The 26449-nt window shown below is 43.1% G+C and overlaps 1 protein-coding gene across 1 annotated transcript; it reads right to left on the bottom strand.

Moving 5' to 3' along the window:
• Positions 1-3221: 3221 nt before the first annotated feature.
• On the bottom strand, positions 3222-26092 carry LOC307257372 (sprouty-related, EVH1 domain-containing protein 2-like). Its single transcript, XM_080036596.1, has 6 exons — positions 25557-26092; positions 12805-12997; positions 12515-12686; positions 12055-12119; positions 7097-7258; positions 3222-6851 (listed from the first exon to the last, which is right to left on the bottom strand). Exons 1-6 carry the CDS (start codon positions 25580-25582, stop codon positions 6057-6059), a joined length of 1413 nt encoding a protein of 470 aa, XP_079892722.1. The 5' UTR covers positions 25583-26092; the 3' UTR covers positions 3222-6056.
• Between the last annotated feature and the right edge of the window lie 357 nt (positions 26093-26449).

Below are 26449 nucleotides of genomic sequence, written 5' to 3'. Positions count from 1 at the left end.
TTATGCAAGAAATGTTTCATGTTCTCGGTTTAAGTTACCTTTCTTGTTGCATTGATGACTGTAAACAGCTCTGCAACATGGAAACTAGGTTTTTATTATTCCTGTTTTTTAGCTCTTGAAGCAGAGGTTTCATACTACTACAGGTTTTTACAATTTTTTTTTCAAACCTTGTTATTTCTGTTTGGAATGAAAGTAGTAAGTGTGAGCATTGGGTTCGTAAGAAGCGGATGTAACATTTTGGGACTTTTAATTCCGCAACCAACAATGATCTATTATAATGACCAAGTATCTTTTTTTTGTCTGACCAACAGCCTAACACCCAAATATGTTCAATTTTAACTAAATGTAAGACAAGGAAAAGCAGAAAAATTGTCAAATTTGTAGATCTTGGAATTGTAGTCCTTCTTGAAAGAATTTATTTTTGATCAAAAGAGTTGAGTTGTAGTTACATTTACTGTCTCTTGTTTTCTCTGTGTATTTGACTCCTGCACTTGCTTGAGGTGAGACGTTGACAGATCAACTTTGCCAGCAGAGGATAGGATGGAGGCTAGGAGGTGACGGATGCTCGGACCACGCAGCAGAAGGAGGAAGAGGAAATGGAACAGTGGCAGAGGACTGGCGCCACCAGAGGAAGAGGCTCTCTTTCCGTGGACTGAAATAAAGATCTCACTGCAGACTCTTCCGGCCTTGTTCCATTTTTAATCCCCCGACTCTTTGCCACTTCCCTCTTGTGACCCTGAACTGTTACCTCTCTGAAGCGCCGTTTGAAGTTTCCTCCCCATCAAGAGCACAAACAAGACGCATCACCGGCTTTCAACAGACTAGAGGTGGGATGCAGCCACAACATTGACTGAAATACTTTGGTAGCCTACTGCTTTAATGATCTTAAACTTTTCTTTAGACTCTGAACATCACCTTTACAGCCCCTCAGGAATAAATATTGTACTTTAACATTTATGCAATATCAGATAAATTATATAGGCCTACATATTTCTATGGTAAATTCTCAACTTTTCTTGCAACCACATATCAACTTTTCATGGACTTATGAAAAAATACCCATATATAAACTTGATTGCAGCCAGTTTAAGACATTTCAAACAAAAGTAATGATTAATAAATCAATTTCCATTTGTTGATCATGCAGTATGATCAAAACCTCAAGCACTTACTAAATGGACCTTGAGTGAGATTTAGAGTCTTACATTAAAACGCATATATATTGTTTCAGATAATTAGATTAGACATATGTACCATTCTTCACTATCAATACTTAAGCTGTACGTGTTTTAGAACATTTAGCATAATGTGTTTGCTTGAAATCAACTTTTCTGAGGATCCAAGAATGATTCATTTGCACTACTTTACTATACTATACTTAGGATAAAACAACAGTTTGTTAGGGTTGCTTTTGCACAATGCCTTTCCAGCTTGAACATTTTCCACAGGGTGGGAGTAGAGAGATGTTCTCCTCTGCAGTCTTGCACGGTTGGTTTATCTGAGGTGCTGTGTTTGAACTCAGTCAGGCAATGCTTTAACAATTATCTTTTACCTCTGTAGCTCAGCGTTGGTTTATCAGGCGATTTTGAACCGAGAGACAGAGAAACACAAGAAGTTGATATGCAAAAGTAATGCTAACCCTAACACGCAAAATGTAGAACATCATCTCAGACGTGAAGAGGGAAATATTCTAAAAATCTGCCCATTTTTAAGGACGTGAGACCGTAGCACTGGTGAAAAGGGACAAAGCCACCCATTCCCGTAAACTTCACTGGGAAGTGTAATCCGGTGCTGTGTGTGTGTGCACCCAGAGAGGGGCCACGCTGACCCCATTACACGAGCAGATATCTTAAATGTTTGCACATGTGGACTGTGATGCAGTTTTCAGCCGTTGAGCTGCTTAGCAGGCCCCCAAAAGCCCCCAGGGACCGTCTTTTTCTTCTCTTTTTCTCCCTCCTCCTCCTTCCTTCCTCCTCTCGCGCTCCATCATTATCGCCCACATGCTTTTCCAGAGACATCCTGAGTGAAACAGCTCGGCGTCCTCGATGGCTATCACATGTTCTCGCTGAGGAGGGAGGCAGCAGGCGGGGAAAAGACATCTTGAAGAGAAACGAAAACTGTACGAGGTCCGAGGTTATTTTATTTGCGCTTTTACTTTCATTAAGTGCTTTAACAAGAGTTTTCTGCATCAAACTAAAATAAGTTTTGAAAACATGAGAAACGTCAAGCCTTGACTGGCCTTTTTTTAATCCTGTGGATCTCCTCATGAAGGTCTAGATGACATCCTTTTGCCCCAGCAATATGTTTTGGTTGTTTAAAAAAACCCTATGGACTTACAGGCTATATGGCTTCAAACTATTTGTTGAATGCCAAGTTGGCCCATATAAGTACATGTACTTTCGATAAACCATTTTAGATTCTGAATAAGGGACATTTTAAGTATTGAAATGAGGACTTCTTGCCCCAGCCAAAAATGCAGTTCATTGTAATCAAAACTACCTCCTTAGATTTGCTCTGCCACAGGAATGAATGAATATAGACTCTTCAGTCTTAGTTTTCCCATCGTGTTTGTCCTGTAAAATGTCTATTTTCATGTTTTTATAAGTGACTTTTTATCAGAATCGGAATCCCTTTGAATTAGCCATGCTTTGATTTGATTCACTGATATAATATGCTAAATCACAGAAATAGTAGGATCATCTAGGTGAGTGGTTACACATGTATAAAGCTGTAGTCCGCTTGGAAGAAAAAGCATTAGGCCTTTTTTTGTGTGTTTTACAGTAGATCTTAATGGGGGAGTTCCTTCAATCCAAGAGTACAATTAAGCAGCAGACTCGTGTGTGGTTTCACCGTTTTCTCTCGTTTTATTGGAGGCGGAAGGTAAGACACACATATCACTTTAGTTTTTCTCACAGACCTGGCCACCCTTCAGTATCTACAAAGTACTTCCTGTTCCTTCTCGAAAGCAAGAGCTACATCCATCGTACATGTTAGAAACAGTTATTTAAAAAAACAAAATAGAAATAAAAATTTACAACATACACTTGATATATATATAATATAATTTTTGCACTTTTTTTTTTACAGAGGTAAAAATATTAAGCGTAAAAAAATGGGTCTAATTCATTACAGGGAGTCGTTTCTTAAATGTTTTCAATTTAAATACACAAGGAGATAGAGAAGATGCATTCAGGCACTTGTAAATGGCTCCGACATGTGAGAACACACTCAAACACCAGACGAGACGGAGAAAAAAGATACACACAGACACACAATCTTTCCAATCTGATTGGCCCCGTCCCTGATTCATCACATCATCTAAAGATCTGATTATACTGGATAAGTGTTAGTATGTGACGGTCTATTCAGCTGAACCCAGTAGCTCTGGATCAAGGTGCAGGGAAAGGGATGTTGGACACACACACACACACACGCACACTGACACACACACACACGCACACCAACACCCACACACTAGGATGTATGAAACGGACACAACCAGGGAAGGAAGAAGGACATCCTCAGGCATTCTGCATTTTAACTACAGTAAGTGACATTTCCTTGGCAAAACAGTCAGGGATGGATGTTTGTTTTCAGCCTTTCAGCTGTTTTTGGGACTGTTCTTCTCCAATGGGACCCAACTGACGTCCCGCTTTTTTTTCTTAAAAAAAAAAGATAAAGAAGCTTATTGTGTTCCCAGTCACATCCCCAATGCTGCCAACAACCAAGCTAAGACGAAGCATAAAACACCCAATGGGGTCATCAGGTTAGTGTTGTGCTGTCGGTATGAAGGGCGTGATTGGCCGGCTGCAGTGTCACTTAAAAAGCAGGTGAGACCGGCAGGTAGAACATTGTTTCTTTCACACACACTCCCACCCTGAATTAACAGACTTTTAACTGCTTGAGTCCAGCTGTCGAAGGACATTAAAACCTATTTGTGGGCATAATGATGTGCCAGAAAATTATTTAGGATGGGAGAACAGCGCACACCAGTCACATGTAACTGTGGTTTCAGCATCAAAATATTTGAGCTTGTACATTTTAGGAAATACAATTAGGTTTCTTGCCGAGACTTCAATAAGAGACCAGCAGCCAAGAGGTGATTAGCTTAAATTGGCATAAAGACTGGAAAACAGCTAGCCTAGCTCTGCTAAGGTTAAGGTTAAAAATAAAAAAATAAACAAAACACATCTTAAGCTCACTGATTAACATGTCATATTTCATTTGTAAGTTGTTTGATACATTTCTAAACCACAAAGATTCCAAGAAGTCACTGCCCTCAGCCAAGAAATAGTCTGGCATCTAACATTACAACTTTAATTTATGCACTGATAAACAAAAAAATATTATGAAGTGAATCAGTTTAAGAGGTGGATTTTGGGAACTTTGGAAGGAGCCAGAGGACAAAATTGTGCCTTGTTGTCAGTGTTTACGCTAACATAAACTATGCTAACTGCCTCCCAACTTTAGGTTGATGAGGTGATGACACTGAACATATAAAAAGGTCAATTAAGATTATATAATTCTGGTTTCCATACTTTTGACTAGTTAGGCAGTTTAATTAATTCCTAATGTTTTATTAATTATGAACACAGTCCTTTACTAATTACATTAAACCAATCAGTTGCTAGTCCACACATGTGACTGGTTGGCTGCATTGGATGGGCAGGGCGTGAAAAGGGAAGCTGATTGTACATCGCAAGCAAGCGGGAGTCCTTTGTTTACACACTTGATAAGAACCTTTTTTAAAAGTTCCTTTTCGTTACAAAAATTGTTTTAACCAAGTTTAAAAGAGTTTGCGGCAAGGCTGATTCCTTGGAGCTGTGACCACGCTCACGTTAATCATTACCGCGGACATCTTCAGAGGGACGGGGGGTGAAGTTTGGAGTGAGACTCCATGTTTTAAGGCAGAACAGGCACCAATTCTAAATGGTATCTGATTGATTATACAGTCCTCGATGCGACACAGACTGCTAACTGAGTTTTTTTTGCAGAGAATGAGGAAATCAGAGCCTTAAAATCTCACACTGCTTCAAGTGCATGTTAAATAACACGAGCCAAAAAAACTTTTCTGCAATTCCAAGACTGGATGGGTTCCTGGTTTAGGTGATTGTTTAGGCACGGTTTGAAATAACGCGAAAAGAGCAAGGAGACAAAGTATCGCAGCATGACTTAAAGCCCCGTCTCATTTCAGCGAGAAAATCGCAACCCAGCACCCTTTTGCTGGTAGATCAATTTAGTGAGAAAATAAATAGGTTAAAAACACAAATCTTTGGGATATTAGAAGAATAAGATGAGTACCACGTTTGTTTCAGAGAACAAAGAAGATGTTGATGGTGGAGAGCCATGTAGACTATATACATGAGCTTTACTAAGCTGCAGCGCAGACAACAAAAGGCCTCGGCGCACATTGTAAGCATGCACATAGATCATCCAAACACACACACACACACACACACTCGCGCACACAGACACACACAGACACGAACACACACGCAAAGAGGTGTAGTGTCTGATTTCTCTTGGAGCTGGAGTTGATCAGAGCGGGCCTGATATTGGAATAGAATATAAACAAAATGGCCACGCGTACATCAAAGGAGAGAGAGAAAAAGAGAACAAAGAAACAATTCAAGTTCTTTGACGCTGAGTCAGTGTACAAAGTATAAAGTACCTGCATATGTGATACATGTGAGACGTATAGGTCAGCTATAAAAAAAAAAGAAAATAAAGGCCCCCTGAAATAGAGTGCTCTCTCTCACTAGAAACAGAGCATGAAATGGCCACGTGGAGAGCTGAGAGAACTGTCTGCCGTAAGGGGGAGCTTATCTTCCCAGGCCGTTCAGAAAATGCACCAACAGTTGTTTTGTTTTTGGCTTATTTCAGCGTCTGGAATTTGTAGAGAAACCCAGAGAAACCAAGGCAAGAGAGCGAGCGGCCGGGACCACTCGTCCCCTTCTCTGTGTATTTCCCCCCATCCTTCCCTTTCCCTGTGCTTGCGTTGGGTTTAGGCTTTTTGTTGTTTCCCCTAAAGAGGGTTTTCCAAGCGCGGCGGCCTCTCAGCTCAGCGGCTTGTGTCGCCCTCCGCAGCAGCCGCACCTGAGCCCGGCCCTGTGGCAGGCGTGTAGCGGCGGGTAGAGGCAGAGGCAGGGCGCCACAAGAGACAAGCCCAGCAGAGCTAACCAGCGCGAGCCCAGTCGGCCTCCCCCGCCCTCGCCCCCTCCATCACAGGAGCAGGGGTCAGAGTAGTCTCCCTCTGGGTCGGACATGCAGTGGTACAGCATAGTGTCCGCCAGCCACATACAGCTGGCCCGCCGGATGCACGCCCGCACGGGGTCCGGCGCGTCCTGGCACCGGCCTCTCCGGTTGTCAGAGAGGAAGAAGGCCTCGCCGCAGTGCTCACATTGAGAGCGCTCCAGCCCCTCCTCCTTCCCTCCTTTACCGCCATTACTGGACGGGGAGCTGGGCAGGAAGGAGCGGGGCTGGCTAGAGACCGCTGAGAGAAAGCCCTGCCGGTACGAGCCCCCACCGTGGCCCTTTTTAACCAAGGGTCCGAGAGCAGGGTCAGAGTCTGAGGGCGACAGGGCCGGTGCCAGCGGGTAGGTGTAGTCGTGCTTCTGCGCCTCCGTCTTGGCAAAGTCCACGTAGGACTCCTCCATGGAGTCGTCCATCTGGATGAACTTGTCGCGCGCGGTGGCGTGGCGGTAGTCCTCGTAGCCCGTAAGCCAGGAGCGATCCGACGGCCGACCATAGTGGCGCTCGGTGGTCCGCTCCCAGCTGCGCTCCCTGGGGTTGATGCGGACGATCTCCTCGTCCTCCTGGAAGGTGACGTGGCGGGGATGCCGAGATAACGGCTAATGAGAAAGACAAGAACGAGACTTTCAAAAAACTGTTGTCAGTAATCAACCCATTTCGTTTGTCTTCGGGTGAGCAGTAAACAGCTGAATTTCGTTTTGAAAACTGAGAATATCTTAATCTTGAAAACTCTTGCACTGTTACTGAAGAGCCAAACAAAAAACAAAAACAGAATTTGGCAGAATATTTGTCATTTTTGAAAGAGCACCGGTGTGTTTCTCTTACTAGACATTCTTTGTCTCACCTGGTCCAAAAAGTAGTGGTCTGAGAGCCGGTAGGGGTCTTGGGGGTCATGGTGGCGATGTGCCAGTATGCACTTGTGTCTCTGCGGAAGGGGCGAGGACTCGAGCGGCTGCAGAGAGCTCTCCAGTTTCTGGGAGGAGTTGGATGAGCTGTCTGTGGTGTTCTAAAGGGGACAAACAAACACAGGATGCGGGGCTGAGAGCTGCACTCTGATTGGATACGCCATACAAATAGTGCGGGAGGACACCACCATTGGACAAACAAAAACAGGAAGCCTCGGCGCAGCTCTGATTGGGAAAACAGGAAGCACAAGATCTGTTTTTAGAGCCACTTGATCAGAATTTCGGATCGCTGTGTGCGTTAAACTTTTATTATTAACCAAATATGCCATAAAACATCAGCATCAGTCACTAAAAATAAACAATGCAGTAAATGCCAAATCATGGTTACCCAAGAGTCAAGATATTTCAATGACCATTGATTTGGTTGTAAATCAATCGGGCTCTTCAATAAATACTGTACTAATTTGTCTGACGATACAGTATTTGCCCGTGTAAAAGGAGCAATAGCCTGTTTAACAAACAGGATTTAAGAACACAGTGGTTGTTAACACGGCTTTCTGAAACAGGCCCCTTGTTCAATACATTTGACTGTAAACAATATTGTTCAATGTGTTAACAGTGAGATGTTATCATCAATGAGAAAAAGATGGTGGTCAAGACTGGTGGAACCCGGAGCTAGTTTTCAACGATCACCTTTTTGGCCTCTCGCCTGAGTCTCGACTCTCCTCCTGCCCCTTCAACTTGCCCTCCTCCTCTTTCAAACTAACTTTCCACATATTCCACCTTTCCTTCCCCCTTTTCCAACACTGTGTGTGAACAGAGCCCTGTCCCCTTCCCGCAGAACGGCAGAAGGCTGTCGGGGCTCCACTTCAACTCAAACCTTGGCCAGACACTAGTAGTGCTCAGGGCACCAGCCTCTTATGGATATGAGAGTGTACCAGCTGATGGGACTCCTTTCTTATCATGCCATCCTGGTTATGTGTGTGTGCATATGGATAGACATATACATAATGTGTTTGACCCAATCAAAAGCTTGCAGGTGTTTGTATGAGAAGATAAACTTGCTTTAACTTTTCAGAGATTTAAAGTTGGTTTCATTGGACTGCAATTCAGCATCTAGCGATAGCGATATCTCTATGCAGGAGATAACGTTGTGCCCAAAAGGTCTTTCTTAACACAACTTGAATTAAAAAAAGTCTGTAGTTTAATCTGGCTTTGGTTAACACTTGGTCTGTCACCAGAACTCAGCAGAGCCAAAGAAGACTTTTTCAAGTAGCAAATAGACGAGACGTTAGATTTCAGTAATGCCATTGAGGCTATATAGTTCCCACAACCTTAAACAAAAACAAGTGATGGGGATGTCATTAGTTTTGGACAAACTGAAATTCCAACTTGAAAATGGCCCTATATGAAAAGTTAAGTTATCATCTGGTAACCATGAATGTTTCTACAAACGTTTGTAGTCAGGGGCAGTTAGGTTTCATCTTCTGGGGACCACGGCCAGCCAACTGACACTTTTAACTTTCTTACCCCCAATAAACTGCCCGAGAATGATCCAACAGTCAAATCCAAAACAGAACTTTATTTCTTGCAGTGTAATAATGGCTGGTTGTTGGGTAACACATCACCCCTGGAAATCCAAACAAACCCTTTCTCAGACTTTATGAAGCTGACTAAATTTTCACCCCATGTGTCAACATCTGGCCCTCAAAAACAGGGCCTAAAAACCAAAGCTATGAATTATTTGCCAGAGTTATATGACCCAGATATGATGCATGTCTGACTGTCTGTCTGTCTGTCTGTCTGCTGAAGCTATCCCTATTATATCCTGCTCCCCACATGGATACCGCCATGCTGAGAATTTCCCCCAGCTTTCTTACAAAGCCCTCAGAGCAGCCGGCCAAAAATAACATAACATGCTGCCTCCGCTCCAGGCCCCGCCCCCCTGGAGAAGACATTACCAGGGGGGAGGAGCTGAGCCAGATATGCCTTAAAACCAGTTCCCAGTCTGGCCTCCACGGCTGCAACTAATTCAAAACACAGACCAGACTTTTCTGCTGTGAGCTGAAACTGCTTCCAAGAGGCCAGCGAGACGAGAGAGGAGGAGTTGATGGGGAGAGTTTATATTTCTGGACATCTCTCCTCTCTCTTTATATTCTGGCCCAAGGCTGGACAGAGGGCATTTCAAGTTATTTTCTGACACAAAACATGTCCTGACTCAAAGCTTGGGAGGATTCATCCTTCAACAGGCCCATCTCGCTCTCCTGGGATGAGCCAAGAATTGCTTCAATAGCTTTTACTCCCCCTGTTGTGAATGAGCCAAAATAGAGAGCGAGAGAGAGAGAGAGACGTGCAGGAGGGAGGGACAGAGGAAGGGTTGGGTTAAGTTTAGGTTTGGCAAACGAGGAATCATTTAGGGAAGTTATGTCCATCCTAGACCCCCTCCCCCCCATCCACCCCTTCTGCAGGCCCTCCGCCATCCTCCCCCGTCCCCCCAAAAAAGCTGTAAATCTGCTGCAGCATTTCCCCCTGTCCACGACTGACTGCCTCGCAAACTCTGCCGCCACAGCTAACTTTAGGAAAGGTCATTAGCAACCAGCAGTAAAGAGCCCATCAATGTATTCCATATTGAACTTGTGTTACATTCTTGTTAATGTTCAATTTGACGGATAAGCCTTGTTGCAGCCCTTTTAGGAAAGTAATATGTGCGTCGCTTTGCTGTCATCGAGTTCTTATTGTCAAACATTACCTTAACTTTCTCTAGTCTGTCCAGAAAAAGATTGCCCAGAGAAAGCTGGGCTTTAGCATGTTGTAAACAGTGGGAAAGGCAGACAGTGAAGAGCAGGGTTCTCAAAAGGCCAGATACTCAGGGCACACTCACACTAGGCCATCTGTTCCGTGCCCGAGCACGATTGCCCCCTAAAGTCTTGATCGTTTGGCTAGTGTGAGCACGCCATCCGTACTCCAGCACAGAACACTTCCTAGGCCACGGCATGCTTGAGAGAGGTTGCCCGGGCACGGTACAGATGCTAATGAGATGACACACACACACAAGCAAGCGCACAGGCGGCGTTCCTGACGTGAATTTATTAAGGATGCATAGTCGGTTAAACGTCCGCTGCCTTACTAGTCGGCACTAGAATTGCCCATCACTTGGACTTGAACATAAAATGTGTGAGAATGAACCTGTGTGTAGGCCTAGGTGTGGGCTAATAAAAGAGGGAGAGCTAAAAAGGTGAGAGCAGCAGAAAGCAAAGCAAAAAGGTTTTCTAGAGCTAAACTCTACAGCGACATATTCTGAGACATATTTCGAGGGGACATGGCAGACTATTTTTTTTGTTTAGCCTTTCCTCCTCCAACTTATTAGGATTGCAATTCAGGCTGCTAATTCCTCATTTGTAGGAGAAGAATGTATATCTATACTCAACTATACCGAAGAAATTCCTTGGATTTGTTGCACTAAAAAATTGTTTGCTTTCCTAAAAAACCCAATGCTCCATTTCAGGAATTGTTCCACACTCTGACTGCGCTGTAGCCTTCCCCCCGCCCCTCCTCATGTGTTTGTATGCGTCTCTGTGGTGGCTGTACACTCCCAGCAGAGCACCTATTAGTCTTGGCCCTTACAGACAGCTCGAGTCAAAGATGAACCACGAGGCACTTCCTCTCGTAAATCACCGGCCCTGCACTAAGCTGGGAAACAGCTGCTCCTCGCTGCTAGTTTGGTGGCGACTCTCTTTTTCTACTGGGAGGGGGAGGAGGGGCAGGAGGGGGCGGGGGGGTCACCAGGAGAGAGTGAGGTGATGGGATACAGGAAGTGACCTTGTGACCCGGCCTGCTGCTACTGGTGTCAGGTTACAGAGTGGGGGAAGGGGTCCTTCATGCTAACTTAAGGTAGAGAGGCCTTGACACACAAACACACACACACGTACGTGCTTGCGTATGTGTGACAGGGAGGGAGATCCTGAGTTGACATACATTAAGCTCCCAAAGTTCATTTGTATGAAGAAAACTCCTTTGGGGTCTTGGCTGAATAGTTGATATCAGAGTTTACTGGAACCGTTTGGTTTACTCCAGCGCACACTAGTACTACCACTTCCATTTCAGTGATGATGCAGATTGGTGGTACTACTGGTAGAAACTGCGCAGCTTCCGGCAAGTTCCTACTGTCGCAGTCATGGAGACGAACAACAACAATACACTTCTGAATTGCTCGCCTTACTTAAGAAAAACTCCCAAACGGCTCGGTTAACATGTCAAACTTAATATGCACGAGTTGTAGCTACAACCTACGAGCGAAGCATACAACTGCAGCTAATCAGACGGATGCTAACGTTCACAGGCAAATCACCCAGGCTCATTGCACTGCTTTTGATTTGAACTAAATCTTTTGAAGAAAAGTCAAGTACATAAAGTGACTTTCTTAGCATTTATTTGATTCCCACTCATGATACACTAAAAACATTGTAAAACTTAGAGTTCCCTAGTTCAGTATCATGGATCTGTAAACCGGCCTTCCTGGATCATTTTCAATTGTCTCACCGGTAACTAAATCCACCACACTAACGCAGCCTTGTAACACAGGGATATTGGAGGCACGTCAGAATGCCATTCATTGCAAACTGAACCTTGAAATAACACAATGGTAATGCCCACTGCAACTTAAGACACAAAGAAAATTCCAATGACCTACAACCTGGAGGCTACCAGCACATTGCTTTTTCGACTTCAACTCTAATATGGAAAAGTGCAACTCCTTCAGCATTGTCTCCTTGAAACGTCATAGTTATAGTAACATGAAGCCTTTTTTTGTCAGGTGCTTGCATTCATGAGCAGATGGAACTTTATAGCCAACAATTGTGACTCGGACAGTACATGAATGTAGGAAAAAGATGCTTACAGTAAAGACGTCGTCGTCACCCAGCTCGCCCTCATTCTGGAGTGCTGTCGAAGAGGTGGTGGAGCCTACAGAGAAGAAAAAAGGAAACAGCCCTTTAATTAAAGGATCCAACGCTTTATTAATTCCTGGAGCTGGTGAAGACCCCAAAGCATCTGACATCGTAGTAGTCCTACACTTGTATGATTTGAACATACATCCACCTTCTGCTTTAAAAGCAACATTTAAGCTTCTCTGCACTAATTTGTGAAAGGTCTTTTTTGTTAATTAGTTGAGTCATCATCTTCATGTGCGACATTTCTCTTCATATCAAACTCTTTCCACATTAAATCTTAAATTTAGAAAGACATGGACAATGTTTTAGTCATATCTCTGACCCCATGACATTGTCCTTGACTCCAAAAAAGTCCACAGCATCTTGTCGGCAGGGACTTTAATAGCGACAATGTGTAAACAAGCGTACCTTCAGCCAGGTCCTCGATGGCTTTCCGGACCCCCCTGTCAAACGCTCTGGCGTCTGCTGGACTCTGGAAGGACAGGCCGCACTTCCTGTCCTCTACCTTCCAATGGTGAAAGGTGGGTGTCGCTATGGTGTACACTAGGCCTTCCTTCCTCAGTGGACAGTCCAGGATCACCTGTGTATCCATCGGCCAATTACAACAGGGCATAACATCCTTATATCATCCTTTAAATGAACTCACACTGACTTGCTTTTGTTGTTGGTTGTGAAGTTATGTGTGTGTGTTTTTTCACCTGTTTGTCCCGCACCCGCTCTCCACGGATGAGAAACTGGGAGCCGCTGAAGGCCGACAAGGGTGCCAGCTCTGGCGGCAGGAGGCGGCACACGCCAACCCTGCTCAGAGCGCCCCCGTCCTGAGCCAGCCAGCCACCGCTAGAGTCGTCCCGCGTCATCACCACCGCTTTCACACGCACGATGTAGCTGTCACTGGAAAGAGAGAGAGAGAGAGGGAGGATTATCAGAATGATAACTGAAATGTGTATGTTTATTATGCAGTATTAAGTAGGATATGTTATTGTTGTACAGGGTTTGGGGGATAAACATTGTTACGGCAATGCTCCCCCCATCCATACACCTTTGACTTTTGGATAACAAGCCAACACATGTGAGAGCAGTGACTCACATAAATGTGAAAGAAGTTCTTCTTTTGGGGCGCAGAAAATATGAAAATTGATGCTTTGAAGTGGGACACTTCAACCTATCATGGAAATGCAGGCAAATACAATCATGTCAGGGGGTGGCAGCTCTTAAAAACATATTCTTAGGAGGGAAGACCAAGCCCCTTGAAATCATACAGGGAAAGAAATGACATCACTCAAGCAAAATTCACAATAACTTTCAGACCCTTTTCTGACTATTGACAAAGAAGAACCTCAGTCACATTACAGGGTATATGAAAGTTCAAGACATGACAGATAGCTGCCCCTATAAAATGGTTCTGTTACCACCATCATCTTAATTAGACTGAACGATTAAAATTTGGGCTGGAAAATGTTCTATATTTTCAATTTGGTAACAACTAACAATATTTTTTGCCTCATCTCTTTTCAAATCCATACGACTTACAAATGTTTCACTTCAAGCGATTGTAAGTGATACCAGTAAACATGTTAGCTAATGAAATCATTAAGAAAAGCACAGGAGGTTTCAATCAACATTCACCAATATCTGATGTAGGGTTGCAGTAAATCACCACTCTGCATCACCTTCTAAATGCATGTTACCATGGTGAATTTTGCATGCTACCTTTTCAAATCAATTGCTAGATTGATGCTAAAAAAATCAACCCAAGGCCATGATCAGATTATTGCATAGAAATAACCAGTTACTTTCCATCTATGAGATAATTCCAATACGTTGTGTAAAAGTTATTGGTAACTACTATACAAAGAATTTGCACCTACGCCATGTGATCATTTTGTAAAATCCAAAAAAGGTATTCAAAACAACACACACAAGGACAGCACTTAAGAGGAGCTTTGAGGTGGGAAGGTGAAAAAATTTCTATTTAGGCATTGGTAAAAATATTTCTTTAGGCAAGAAATATATAATAAGTCTTTAGGCAACTCAAATTCTCCCTCGTGCAGTAACGTACATTTCCCTGTGGTCTCAACTCGACTATTCTGTATTGTCTTAATCTTTCTGGCAGCAGTCTAAGACTGGGTTAATACCACAGCAGTTTATTATAGAGCTGGATTCACACCGTGGCAGACTGTTCGAGGGCGTCCCAAGTCACGACTTTGCCTGGTCTTCGCTGGGCTGAGGTGGGAGGTGTTGTACCAGGACAAGTCAGCACGAGAACAGTACACACAAACACGTTCAGAGTTTCTCAAAGTGTTTCATATATGGGGGCGGGCCACATTACTTTGTTACACAAACTATTAAACATCCGATAAACAGATCATTATTTAGATTTCACTGAAAAAACCCTGATTCTAACCACACACCAGTTAGTTTGAGTACTTGCAAAAGGTGATAAACCAGTAGATGGGACCAGTGATCAAAAACACATCATATAAAGCTACATTTTAGTCTGTATAGCAGCACAAAACAATACATGACAAAACCTCCCTCTGCAGTCAACCTATTCGTCCTTGCTTATAGCATGAGAAAATACAATGGAGGCTGAATGGTAAAATCAAGACATTCTCAAGCATTAGCATGACAAGCCACACAAGGACACAATGAACATGGTCACAATCCACATGAATGATCCAACAATAACAGGATGTACCTTTGTGTATTCCATCGAAGCTGCATTGTGTGTGTGTGTGTGTGTGTGTGTGTGTGTGTGTGTGTGTGTGTGTGTGTGTGTGTAGGAGAGAGAAAGAGAAACATAGAGAGAGAGAGAGGGAAGGAGGGAGGGAGGAGAGGCAGAGTGGGAGTGAATGAGAGAGGTGTTGTTATATAATTAGCCTGCAGACAGTCTAAGGGATTTGATGTGTGTACACACACACACACACACACACACACACACACACACACACACACACACACACACACACACACACACACACACACACACACACACACACACACACACACACACACACACACACACACACACACACACACACACAGGTGGCAAAACTGGTTCTCCAGCTCCCACCCACACACATTCATAAAACTGACTGAATGGCAGCAGACAAACAGCTCGTACAGAAAAGCAACTACAGATTCACCCGCAAGGTTTGTGCTTTTCGTGTAAACACACATGCACACGCACTTAAAAAAACACACTTCCTGTGAAGCCACTTCATAAAATAATTACTTTCCTTTCCGACACCAAAGTTTTGCCAACACGCAAGACAAAAATATACCTTTGTGTAAGCAGTTTTAAACTATTAACATTCAATTAAAACATTAGAAATTCAATATTTGCCCAAAGGCATTAACTAGAAGAGTAGCTACATTTTTTTATTGGCAGACTGTGATACAGTGTGTAGGCAAGTGTAATTTATTTTGTCATGTCAAACCACAATGGGAAAAGACAAAAAGTCATTTGCGTTCTACTTAGCAACATGGGAAACTTGAATGGCATTAAAGGACATAATGGCAATTCAGAATACAAATGTCAATGACCTATTTATATTTCCATTTTTTCATTGGATATGAAAGGTCAGGCTTTAAACTAGGTTACCTTGTAGCAGGTAGCTAGAGGCTAAAATAGCTCATTTGAATATATAAGGTCACACAGGCTTCCATTCACTGGCTTTTTATGATAACTAGCCTACTTTTTATTTGGTGTCCTCTTCTTGGTCAACTAATGTAGGACCAACACATGTGTTGCAGTTGAAATAGCTGGTTACAAGATTGTCATGGTAAGCAACATGCTAAATTTCTGTGGTGGGTTAATACACAGTAGTTTGCACATTGTCTCAAAAGATAAAGTAAGTCATGCTAGCAATGGAGTGCTTTCAATAACCTGTAGTTATGTAGCCATGTATGTAGTTCACTCCACTGTAATGCACATACTTTAAGCTTTGACATTATTTTTGCTCTCAGAGAAGCTCCACCACTAAAAAAATGTTTAGCGTGAAAAACTTAAGTGCTGCATTCATGGACAAAGTACCACAGCAGTTTTACATGACTCAAAAACACTTAGGCTACGCCACATTTGAATAAGGAAACCACACAGCAAATCCACTGGCATACATAAATAACACCAAAGTCTGTGCTATATATGCACATGTGCGTTAAGATACGCGATACCGGCTAACATCTCTCTGAGATGAAGTTGACACATTTTGGGCTGTCTCGTGACCCGTGTACAGAGCCCCGTCTGCCGACAGGACCTGTAATCTGTGGTTTGAACACACACACAAGGGCCACAACCAGGAGCAACACACTACTTTATTACACTTGGGAGTGACCGTACATTCTGGCACAAACACACACAGACATTCATTCGGGAACTGTGAATCTAATTCTGTACACACGAATGCGGCACGAGGTAGCGATGCTGAAAAGGGGACTGTGACACCCACTTTCAGAAAAGATGGTTAATATACTATTAATAATCACTTTTTTGGAGGAAGTCACATGCACAACTTTCCCAAACATTACGGTTGCCAAATATTTGAACAAAATAAAGTGTGTTGGTGATCTCCACTTTTCAAGTGCTTTTCAAACCCTCTTTCAGGTGGGATGAGGATGTAAAATGTTGCGTCACAAGTTGAATGATGACTCAATTAATTAAGAAGATTTGGTCACCTGTTCACTGATAAGGAAAGAGCAGTCATTCATGCATCACATCCTCTTCTAATTTAATATGAGCTTCTACTTGAAGAAATGCACTTCTCTGTGGTTCCTAGCCAAACTTTTTGCAGAGTCCTCTCACTAAACCAGAATTTAGTCAATTTACTGTTGCATGCCCTCTCACAAACACATGGTCAAGTGATAACCTACACTCCTAACCTACATATTTGATTGTAGCTGCTAGAATTATAAATTATAAATGCAGTAATATATAAAGCAATATATATATATTACTGTAAATAATGCATTTATAATTAATATAAGCTCAATGACACCTGCATTAGCTGGAATTAGCCAATCGATTGTCTCGTTACATATGTCTTCTTGGTCTCTGCAGCGCTGCTGTGTTGGCTTGGCTCTATACTTTGTATTTCTATGTCTGGTCCAAACCTCACAAACAAGTCAGCGTCATAATGAGGAAATGAGCAATGGTTGGATTACACACCTGTTGTTTCCCTGCCAAGCCACATTAGTACACAGCATCAATTAACTCTTAAGTTACATTTGTTAAATTTATTTGCCTGTAAGCCATTTCAGCATCCACATTAGGTCCCATTTACCATCAAAACAAAAAGTACAGCTTTTAAAATAATTACTTTAAGGGCATATACTGTAAGGAGTGCTACTTAGTGATCCGGCCCAGCAAATACCCAATGTGGTCTGTTTGTAACAATATTGCAATAAAACAGTAAAGTGTCTTGGAAGCAGTCTGGTTATCTGGCCTGGAATCCAGCTCATGTGTGACAGATAAAAGGGCCAGTGAGGGCAGCCCAGCCATGTGTGATAAGGGCTGCTATACTTCCTCTGATAAGGAATGACCGGCCGCGCCTCTGCCTGATCAACAGAACCACACACACCCCGCACAGGGTCCGCCTCTCTCTGTAGAACACACACACACACACACACACACACACACACACACACACACACACACACACACACACACACACACACACACACACACACACACACACACACACACACACACACACACACACACACACACACACACACACACACACACACACACACACACACACACACACACACACACACACACACACACACACACACACACACACACACACACACACACACACAGCAAAAAGGAAGTGACTGAAAGGGGCTTCACTATCACAATTATTTCATTCTTGGTTTGTACTTTTGATGAGCTGAATGCTGAAAGTGTTTTCACAACACATGCGGACAGACCTTCTATATGACATTGACTTTGGTTAATATGAAACTTGGAATTCATGTCATTTTAAGGCAAGTCAACATTATCAGCGGCAGAAAAATACATATAATATTTAAATCGATTTGTGCAAATAATGAATCGAATCAAAATCTCATAAGATAGGAATTTTTTTCACCACCCCTAGTTGATAAAAACACAATTTTTTAAAGTAGAGAATGTGCCATATATGCATAAGAATGATTGGTTGTTCTGGATTCATTATTAGAATGTACTGGACAACTTAAAAAATAGAAATTCTATGGAGTTTTGTATTGATATCTCAATGCATTTCTGTTAAATTGGATGCTAGCTAGGAAGGAAATAAGATATACCATTTTTATATATTTTTTTCTTTTTCATTTCAATGTGAGAATGTTAAAAGAGAGCAATAGACAAGAGTTGTGTGGTGAAACGAGATCATTCACCGCTATTGACACTGGAGGCTTGTGGGGGGAAGTTTGATCGGCTTTCTGTCAATCAGCCAGAGTTATGTGGAACGCTCACATGTCTAGGGTGACCTATTCATGGTTATTAATCCATGTGGCTGAAAAAAAAAAAAAAATAGTATCACTGCAGAAAATAATTTTAAATACTGTTTAATACTGTGTAATTTTAAGTCCTTCTCAGCACTAAAAATATAAACAACTTTAATCAAAAGCCGTTTTGAATTGGCAAAACAACTAAGCAAGGCCTCAAAATCACACTAAGTCAGTCTTTATTAAGGTGGAATGCATTATTTGTGCAGCCCTTATGCACAAAGAAATTGGAAAACTCTCTGATGTTGTTTGGTCCAAATTGTGTTGCAGCTCCAACATGTTATCCACCAGCCTTTGACTGGACTCCAAGAGGAATCCCTAAGGTGACTCTGTCGCAGTGCTTCCATCGCTAGCCAGGTTGAAACCATACTGAAAGTAAGCAGATTGGTTCTAAACCTCTTAAAAAGCGACTGAAAAGCCAAACCAAAACCCTTTATAATGCCTCATATCCTCTTATACTGTGTTATAGGCTTACCGCTTATGGTCAATGTAAGTGATAAGGGGCTTTCTAATGGTCTCTGCATCCGTCACAATATTCCTTAGCCTCGGTGTGTTTCATCAGGTAGTCTTCGTTTGCATAAACTGTCAGATGTCAATGGTTTATCTAGTAATTGCATGGCCTGTGGTCCACCTCCCGGGTCCCAAACCAACTGAAAATGATTTGCATAATGAACGCTAGGAAGTCTGTTCTCTTAGGGCTTCCCTAGCCTAAATATGCCGGTATATTTATTACTACACATGGAGGGCTGCAACATTTCCTCATGCTATTTGTGGTTGGTTTTTAAATAGCTTGTAGTCTCAACTTTGTGTTGTAGGAATGCTTATAATTTAACATGAAAAAATGCAGTTTCCAAGAAGTATCCGTCTGAAACCACTTTTCGTGACTCTACATCTCAGCATTGAAACTATATTCACACACATGTTGTATGAGTGTAACTTTTTCACATATATACACTTTTAGGTGTTGGAGAGATCACAGTAACATAAACCAGGACAGGGGAGGACTTAAACTGACGTGCATGTTGCATGAATGAACCCTGTAGCCTAAAATAGTTTCAGCTACCGTCAGCCAGGTCACCAGACACAAACTAAACTAGATGAACTTCCGTATATATACAGTATCTCACAAAAGTGAGTACACCCCTCACATTTCTTCAAATATTTCATTATATCTTTCCATGCGACAACACTGAATAAATGACACTTTGATACAATGTCAAGTAGTCAGTGTACAGCTTGTATAACAGTGTAAATTTACTGTCCCCTCAAAATAACTCGACACACAGCCATTAATGTCTAAACTGCTGGCAACAAAAGTGAGTACACCCCTAAGAAAAAAATTCCAAATTGGGCCCAAAGTGTCAATATTTTGTTTTGCCATCATTATTTTCTAGCACTGCCTTAACCCTCTTGGGCATGTAGTTCACTAGAGCTTCACAGGTTGCAACTGGAACCCTCTTCTACCCATTCATGACGACATCAAGGAGCTGGTGGATATTAGAGACCTTGCGCTCCTCCATCTCCCGTTTTAGGAAGCCCCAAAGATGCTCAATAGGGTTTAAGACTGGAGACATGCTTGGCCAGTCCATAACCTTTACCCTCAGCTTCTTTAGCAAGCCACTGGTCGTCTTGGAGGGGTGTTTGGGGTCGTTATCATGTTGCAGTACTGCCCTGCGGCCCAGTTTATGAAGGGAGGGGATCATGCTCTGCTTCAGTATGTCACAGTACATGTTAGAATTCAATGAACTGTAGTTCCCCACTGCTGGCAGCACTCATGCAGCCCCAGACCATGACACTCCAACCACCATGCTTGACTCTAGGCAAGACACACTTGTCTTTGTACTCCTCACCTGGTTGCCGCTCCACACTCTTAACACCATCTGAACCAAATAAATGTATTTTGGTCTCATCAGACCACAGGACATGGTTGCAGTAATCCATGTCCGTAGTCTGCTTGTCTTCAGCAAACTTTTTGTGGGGTTTCTTGTGCATCATCTTTAGAATAGGCTTCCTTCTGGGATGACAGCCATGCAGACCAGTATGATGCAGAGTGTGGCGTATGGTCTGAGCACTGACAGGTTGACCCCCCACCCCTTCAAGCCCTTCAGCAATGCTGGCAGCACTCATACGTCTATTTTCCAAAGCCAACCTCTGTGTACGACGCTGACCACGTGCACTCAACCTTCATAAACTGGGCCGCAGGGTGGTATTGCAACATGATAACGACCCCAAACACACCTCCAAGACGACCAGTGGCTTGCTAAAAAAGCTGAGGGTAAAGGTTATGGCCTGGCCAAGCATGTCTCCAGACCTAAACCCTATTGAGCATCTTTGGGGCATCCTCAAACGGAAGGTGGAGGAGCGCAAGGTCTTTAATATCCACCAGCTCTGTGATGTTGTCATAAATGGGTGAAAGAGGATTCCAGTTGCAACCTGTGAAGCTCTAGTGAACTACATGCCCAAGAGGGTTAAGGTAGTGCTGGAAAATAATGGTGGCCACACAAAATATTTACACTTTGGGCCCAATTTGTAAATTTTTTCTAAGGGGTGTACTCACTTTTGTTGCCAGCAGTTTAGACATTAATGGCTGTGTGTCGAGTTATTTTGAGGGGACAGTAAATTTACACTGTTATACAAGCTGTACACTGACTACTTGACATTGTATCAAAGTGTCATTTATTCAGTGTTGTCGCATGGAAAGATATAATGAAAAATGTGAAGAAATGTGAGGGGTGTACTCACTTTTGTGAGATACTGTATATTTATCTCAGAAAAACAATCTCCTTTCCTTAAATAATATCAAATCATATGTGGAGACAAATAAGCACTTTTGAGTAAACTAAGCAATGCATAAACCTGAACTTCCCGCATAACAGAGTTCATTCACTGAAGCGCTGAAAAGAATGTGAGCTTGGTGGGTTGTTGTATACTTGGTGTGACAAGGCAAAAGCACACTGAGTGAAGTGAATGAAAACTCAAGCTATTATAATCTTGGTCATCCAGTCAGCTGATGGGCACAGATTAGTAAGAAAAAGAAAAAAAAGTTACAGGCAAACAATCCAGGTCCATTGTTTAGTCTCTCCAGATATAAACAGCCCAGGCCATTATATAAAGGCTCCTGATAGCAACCAGTGATGAGCTGCTCTGTAAAACACAGGAAATACTGTGAACAAGGATCTGTTCCACATGATGCGTCTGTTTGTGTGTCTGGTTGTGTGTGGAGAGAGAGAGAGAGAGAGGTTGTGTGTGTGTGTAGAGAGAGACAGAGAGAGGGGAATGCAAAGGAAGTTAATTTGTGGACATCGTGTATGTGTTGATATTCTCTCTGTTAATGTGTGTTCATTATATGACTGAGCATTTGAGTGTGATATCAACCACCACAAGTACTCGTCTCCAGTAAAACTAAGGAACTTTTTTTTTTTACATGAAACGCAAATACTGTATACATAACACACATGCCAGCTATTCAGAAACAAGCGTTGGACAATAAGAAATATATGAGCAGTTTTAAACATAAACAGAAAATGTCAGGCTTTATAGTCAGTCCCTCCGAATCATCGCAGTCAGAACCACCATTTTCTACGCTACTAGCAGCCTCGATAGACCAGAATAAAATGCAGCACCAACACATGTTGCATTGGAAGTCATTGGGCTTTCTTTTTTAGTACAAGAAACACCCTATTTTGCCTTTGTTGCAAATCGCTCTTTCCGCTTTCACGTGTACAACTAACACACCCAGGCCTTGTGGCTGGTTGTTGTATTGTGGGAAATGTAGGAAATCATTCAAATGAGACAAGAGACCATGCCTGTTGAGCGGAAGGTGGATACAAAGTAAGTAGCTTTCTACACACACCTACTCTAATAACTGTTTCAGAGGTATTCTCAGCTGGATTATTGCATTCAAAATGAAGGGTAATGAATGTTTCCACTGTCCCCAGGATTACACACCTGTCAAGTTTTATTATGGTCCCTCACAAACGTTATGTGTGCGAGTGTGTATATGTACATGTATTAAATGCAGCAAACAGAAAAATGTATGTGTGGAGGAACAGAACAACCATGCTGAGGGAACATGCAGACCTGCTAACTCCTCGTGCTGTGTTTGCCAGTTGATGAGTGCTCTTTGTTCTGGGATGGATTATGTTTCGTTGCTACGTTGACCTTAGCTGAATGTCACCCGGCATCTCCTGTCCAATACTGACTGTGCACATGCTGACCCTGCAGCAGCACACACCGGATCAATACGTCCTCTGCTTGTGTTGTGTGTGAAAGAGAGAGAGATCTCATTCTTCTATTGAGAAGATTTGAGGACATGATGGCTACAGTTATAGTTGTGTTTAGGTCATGTAGTAGTCAACAAAAAAGCCCTCACAAACGTTATGTGTGCGAGTGTGTAGCCTGCCTATGTATGTGTAGTCACATTGACTGCTGATAACACAACTGACATCAAATCTGATCGCTCCATTGAGCAGGTGAGGCATTCAAATGTGTGCATGTGACTCAATCTCCAAGGTATGCCTCAGTAGATAGAAAAACGTCCACTGCTGCTTAACTACATACATACAATGAACGCCTTTAAAGAGAAAGGGACACAGTGAAATATATAACCTGTGACACATGCTGCAAAATCTGAAGAGAAGTCACACTGCTGCACCTTTGAACATGACACAAAAGGTATAAAGGTGTGTCTCCTGTTTCCTGACCCTGCCTTAATCCCATAACAGGCTTTAACTTCTGATAAGAAAACCGCAACATACAAACAGCAGATAAGTGCAGATTGATTCAGTTCATTCCAGCATGGGACAATAAATGCGTTAAGTATGAAACAGTATAGTAGTAACGGAAGCATACAAAGGGTTGTTTGTAGAAACATTCAGTTTAAATGTACCGTACTGTACAATGCAAAATAAATGAATTTAGACTGACAACAGTGTGCCACTGAAACGTAAGATACATGCAAACATTCTGTCAAAGGCTGTATATTACAGTCGAATTTCAGTATATCGTGAAGGGAACATGGTTCAATGATAGATTGGCTTTAATATTACTTTTTAATGAATTCGACCAAATGTAGCCTATTTATTACCATTTTCCTGGAGTCCAAATTCTCTCTGCGCTAATAGGCGTTTTTGTTGGGCTTGTGTGATTTTCATATCGTTACACTGGTCCCCAACTATTTTTGACACATCTATTTTTTAACCATATTTCTCGTTTAACATTATCCTAGGACAAAAAGTCTTGAATTTTGGCCTAATTGCTAGCTTTTAAAAGGCAATAAACCGTGAAGGACGTGCTGGGCGTGGCCCAATTTGCGTCATTACCATAGAAACGCTTCAATTATTTATTTAGACATTTGTGACTCAGGACAAGGTCGTGAAGATATAGTGTCATGGAGGAACAGGGGGGACATTTAAATTGTCCCAGTAGGGATTCAGGTTAGTTTTAAGACCAGTATCATGGTTGCAGCAGACCCAGGGCCAGTTTATATAGGCACAAAATGGGGCTAAAATTGTCCTGTCTGTCTACTTGTGGGTCTGTGGACAGCCAGCCAGACAAAGCTGGTGTGTAGCTATAGCTGGCTTCGCAGAGCAAAGCACGGCCAGCAGGCATGAATGGGGACGCGCTGAAGGTTAGAGGGCTTTTATGAATGAGCCGGCGTCACCGCCACAGCAGCGCAAACATCCCCTACGGTGCCCTTCGCCCTTCCACCCCCGCCAACACAGATCTGCAAGGCAGGCATTCCTACCGATCACAGCCCCGTGTAGTCTGGCAGACAGGGACGTGGTCGATACAGCCAGGGCTAGAATGGATTTGTTAACAAAAAGAAAGAGAAAAAAGAGGCACTTGGAGCCAGTAATTTAAACGGTTCCTGCTCATATGTCTGCACATTTCCATTTAAGCCTTAAATAGATTGTTTTGGCAAATCCTCCACTGCATATCTACCTTCATAACAGAAATCCCGGAGTTTCGTGTTTGTGTTGACGATAACGTTCACATAAAGGCTATAAACGCTCTGCCACCTGCCCAATAGGCCTATTTAATATAATTCAGATTAAGCTACGATCTATCTCTCGGTGAAGCTAATTTTAAACTCCAAACGCTTCCATATAGGCCTGGCAATGGGGTGCCGTATAAACAGGTCTGTGGGCCTACACATTGTACGGCTCTATATTAGCTACATTTCGCAAGACGCAACAGCCCCGATCCACGGGACCGTCTGTCAGACAGGCTCACGAGACTCGACTCCGAGAGAAACAGACGCCTATATTTTCTATTATTTACAGGGCAAGTCGTCGTTTACAAGCGGTATTTTTTTTTATGAATGGAGCGCGGTAGGCTATGCAAATGAGGGCGATTGAGAAAGAGATGGCGGATGAGGCATATCGGATATCTCATATCCTGTGAGACTTCCCCCTTCGGTTGGACACAAACACATACAGATGTGGCCAAATAGCCTCTGCAAACGCCTCGGGTTTTCAATTTCTTTCCGCCGAACAACGCACAAACAAACGTTGCGTGCGCTCGCTGCTGTTTTAGGTGTTTATAAAAGGTGTAACTTGGGGCGTGTTTGAGTTTCTAAGTTACGCTGCAACAGGGCCTGCTCTCGCTTCAGATCCTTTCAGAAAATGTTTCCGATCCACCCACGCTTATTCCCCCCTCCTCCTACTCTTCTTCTTCTTTCACTCTTTGCCTTCTCAAGACTAGTCTACACCAAGGTGGGGGCCCTAAAAACCTCTTCCACAGCTCTGTCAATGCATTACTGCACAGCAGCAACAAGCACAGTCAAATCGATTGAAAAAAACACATACACAAAAAACAGTGCAAAACAGCTTCGTGTAAGAGTTTAAAGATGCACATTTCCCCCAAGTTGCCCTAATCATCTCCAACTTGCAAGCATTGGGAAAAGCGAAAAACGACACACGGGTAGAGAAATCTTAAGAGTCACAGTACTTACTCGTTTGGGTGTGTTTCTTCTATCATTTTCTCGTTTCACCTCAGGTAATGTACCACGGCGGTTGCATACTTTTCGCTCGTCATTCTTTCACCGCGGCTCCTCCGATTCTGTCTCCAATTCCGCATAAATCCCCCCTGCGCCTTTGTGCGAGTGTCGGCTCTTTGGCTTTGCCTTCGACTGGCCGTGCCTCCGTCTTCTTCTTTTCCTCACTTTTCCCCTCTTTCCCCCGCAGGAGCCACCCAGTTTCTTCTGGATCGCAAATGCCCCTTTCCTAGAACTTTAACACCCCATCGCCTTTCGGAAGGAAGGTAACGTAGCCTACACGGACTGTTTAGTAGCCGTTTCCAGCTCTTCACTTCGTCCCCCCCTCCCCAAACGCACGCACGCACACACAAGGCACACACTCGGTTTTTAAATCCTAAGGCGCATGTTTTTACCGACGACTCCGGTTCCAGTTGTGCGTAAAAAGCGCTTCGTCGCTGTTGTTACCGAGGGGTGGCCCCGCTAGAGCCCCATCTCTCTCTACTCCATGTTGGATTGCAGGCAGCAGAGCTTCTCCAACGACGCCGGGGGAGGGAGAGGAGGGAGGAGGGAAGGAGGGAGGGCGTGCAGGGCGGAAGCGGTGACGTCGGTCTACGTTTTGGTAAAGGGCCCACGATGGCTAAAAGCCGTAGGGGCCCTTGATAAATGACCCCCTCCCTCTTTTCCCCTCATCCGGATCCTTGATTTCAAATCCGGACATGTCACCTTTGTTCTCAAATGAAAATCCATTGAACTCCTTTTTAGGATAGGCGCATTAGAGATATTCCATAGGAAAATAAAAATACCAAAATAACAGTCAATTCCAATAGATGTCTTTAGGTTGTCTACTAGAGGCACTAAATAATTATGTC

The sequence above is a fragment of the Ammodytes marinus genome (genome assembly GCF_949987685.1).
Source record: "Ammodytes marinus genome assembly, chromosome: 11".
Classification (NCBI taxonomy): domain Eukaryota; kingdom Metazoa; phylum Chordata; class Actinopteri; order Uranoscopiformes; family Ammodytidae; genus Ammodytes; species Ammodytes marinus.
Note: the sequence above shows the minus strand (reverse complement) of the source record. Positions and strands in the feature narration are given on the sequence as shown.

What these genes read in the sequence shown, in the direction of transcription:
- LOC307257372 (XM_080036596.1), bottom strand. Translation starts at nt 25,582, where the DNA reads ATGATAGAAGAAACACACCCAAACGA. An exon ending in AGCGGGTGCGGGACAAACAG is followed by an intron (nt 12,687 to 12,804) that starts GTGAAAAAACAC and finishes ATGGATACACAG; the next exon opens with GTGATCCTGGACTGTCCACT. An exon ending in GTGACGACGACGTCTTTACT is followed by an intron (nt 7,259 to 12,054) that starts GTAAGCATCTTT and finishes TGTCCCCTTTAG; the next exon opens with AACACCACAGACAGCTCATC.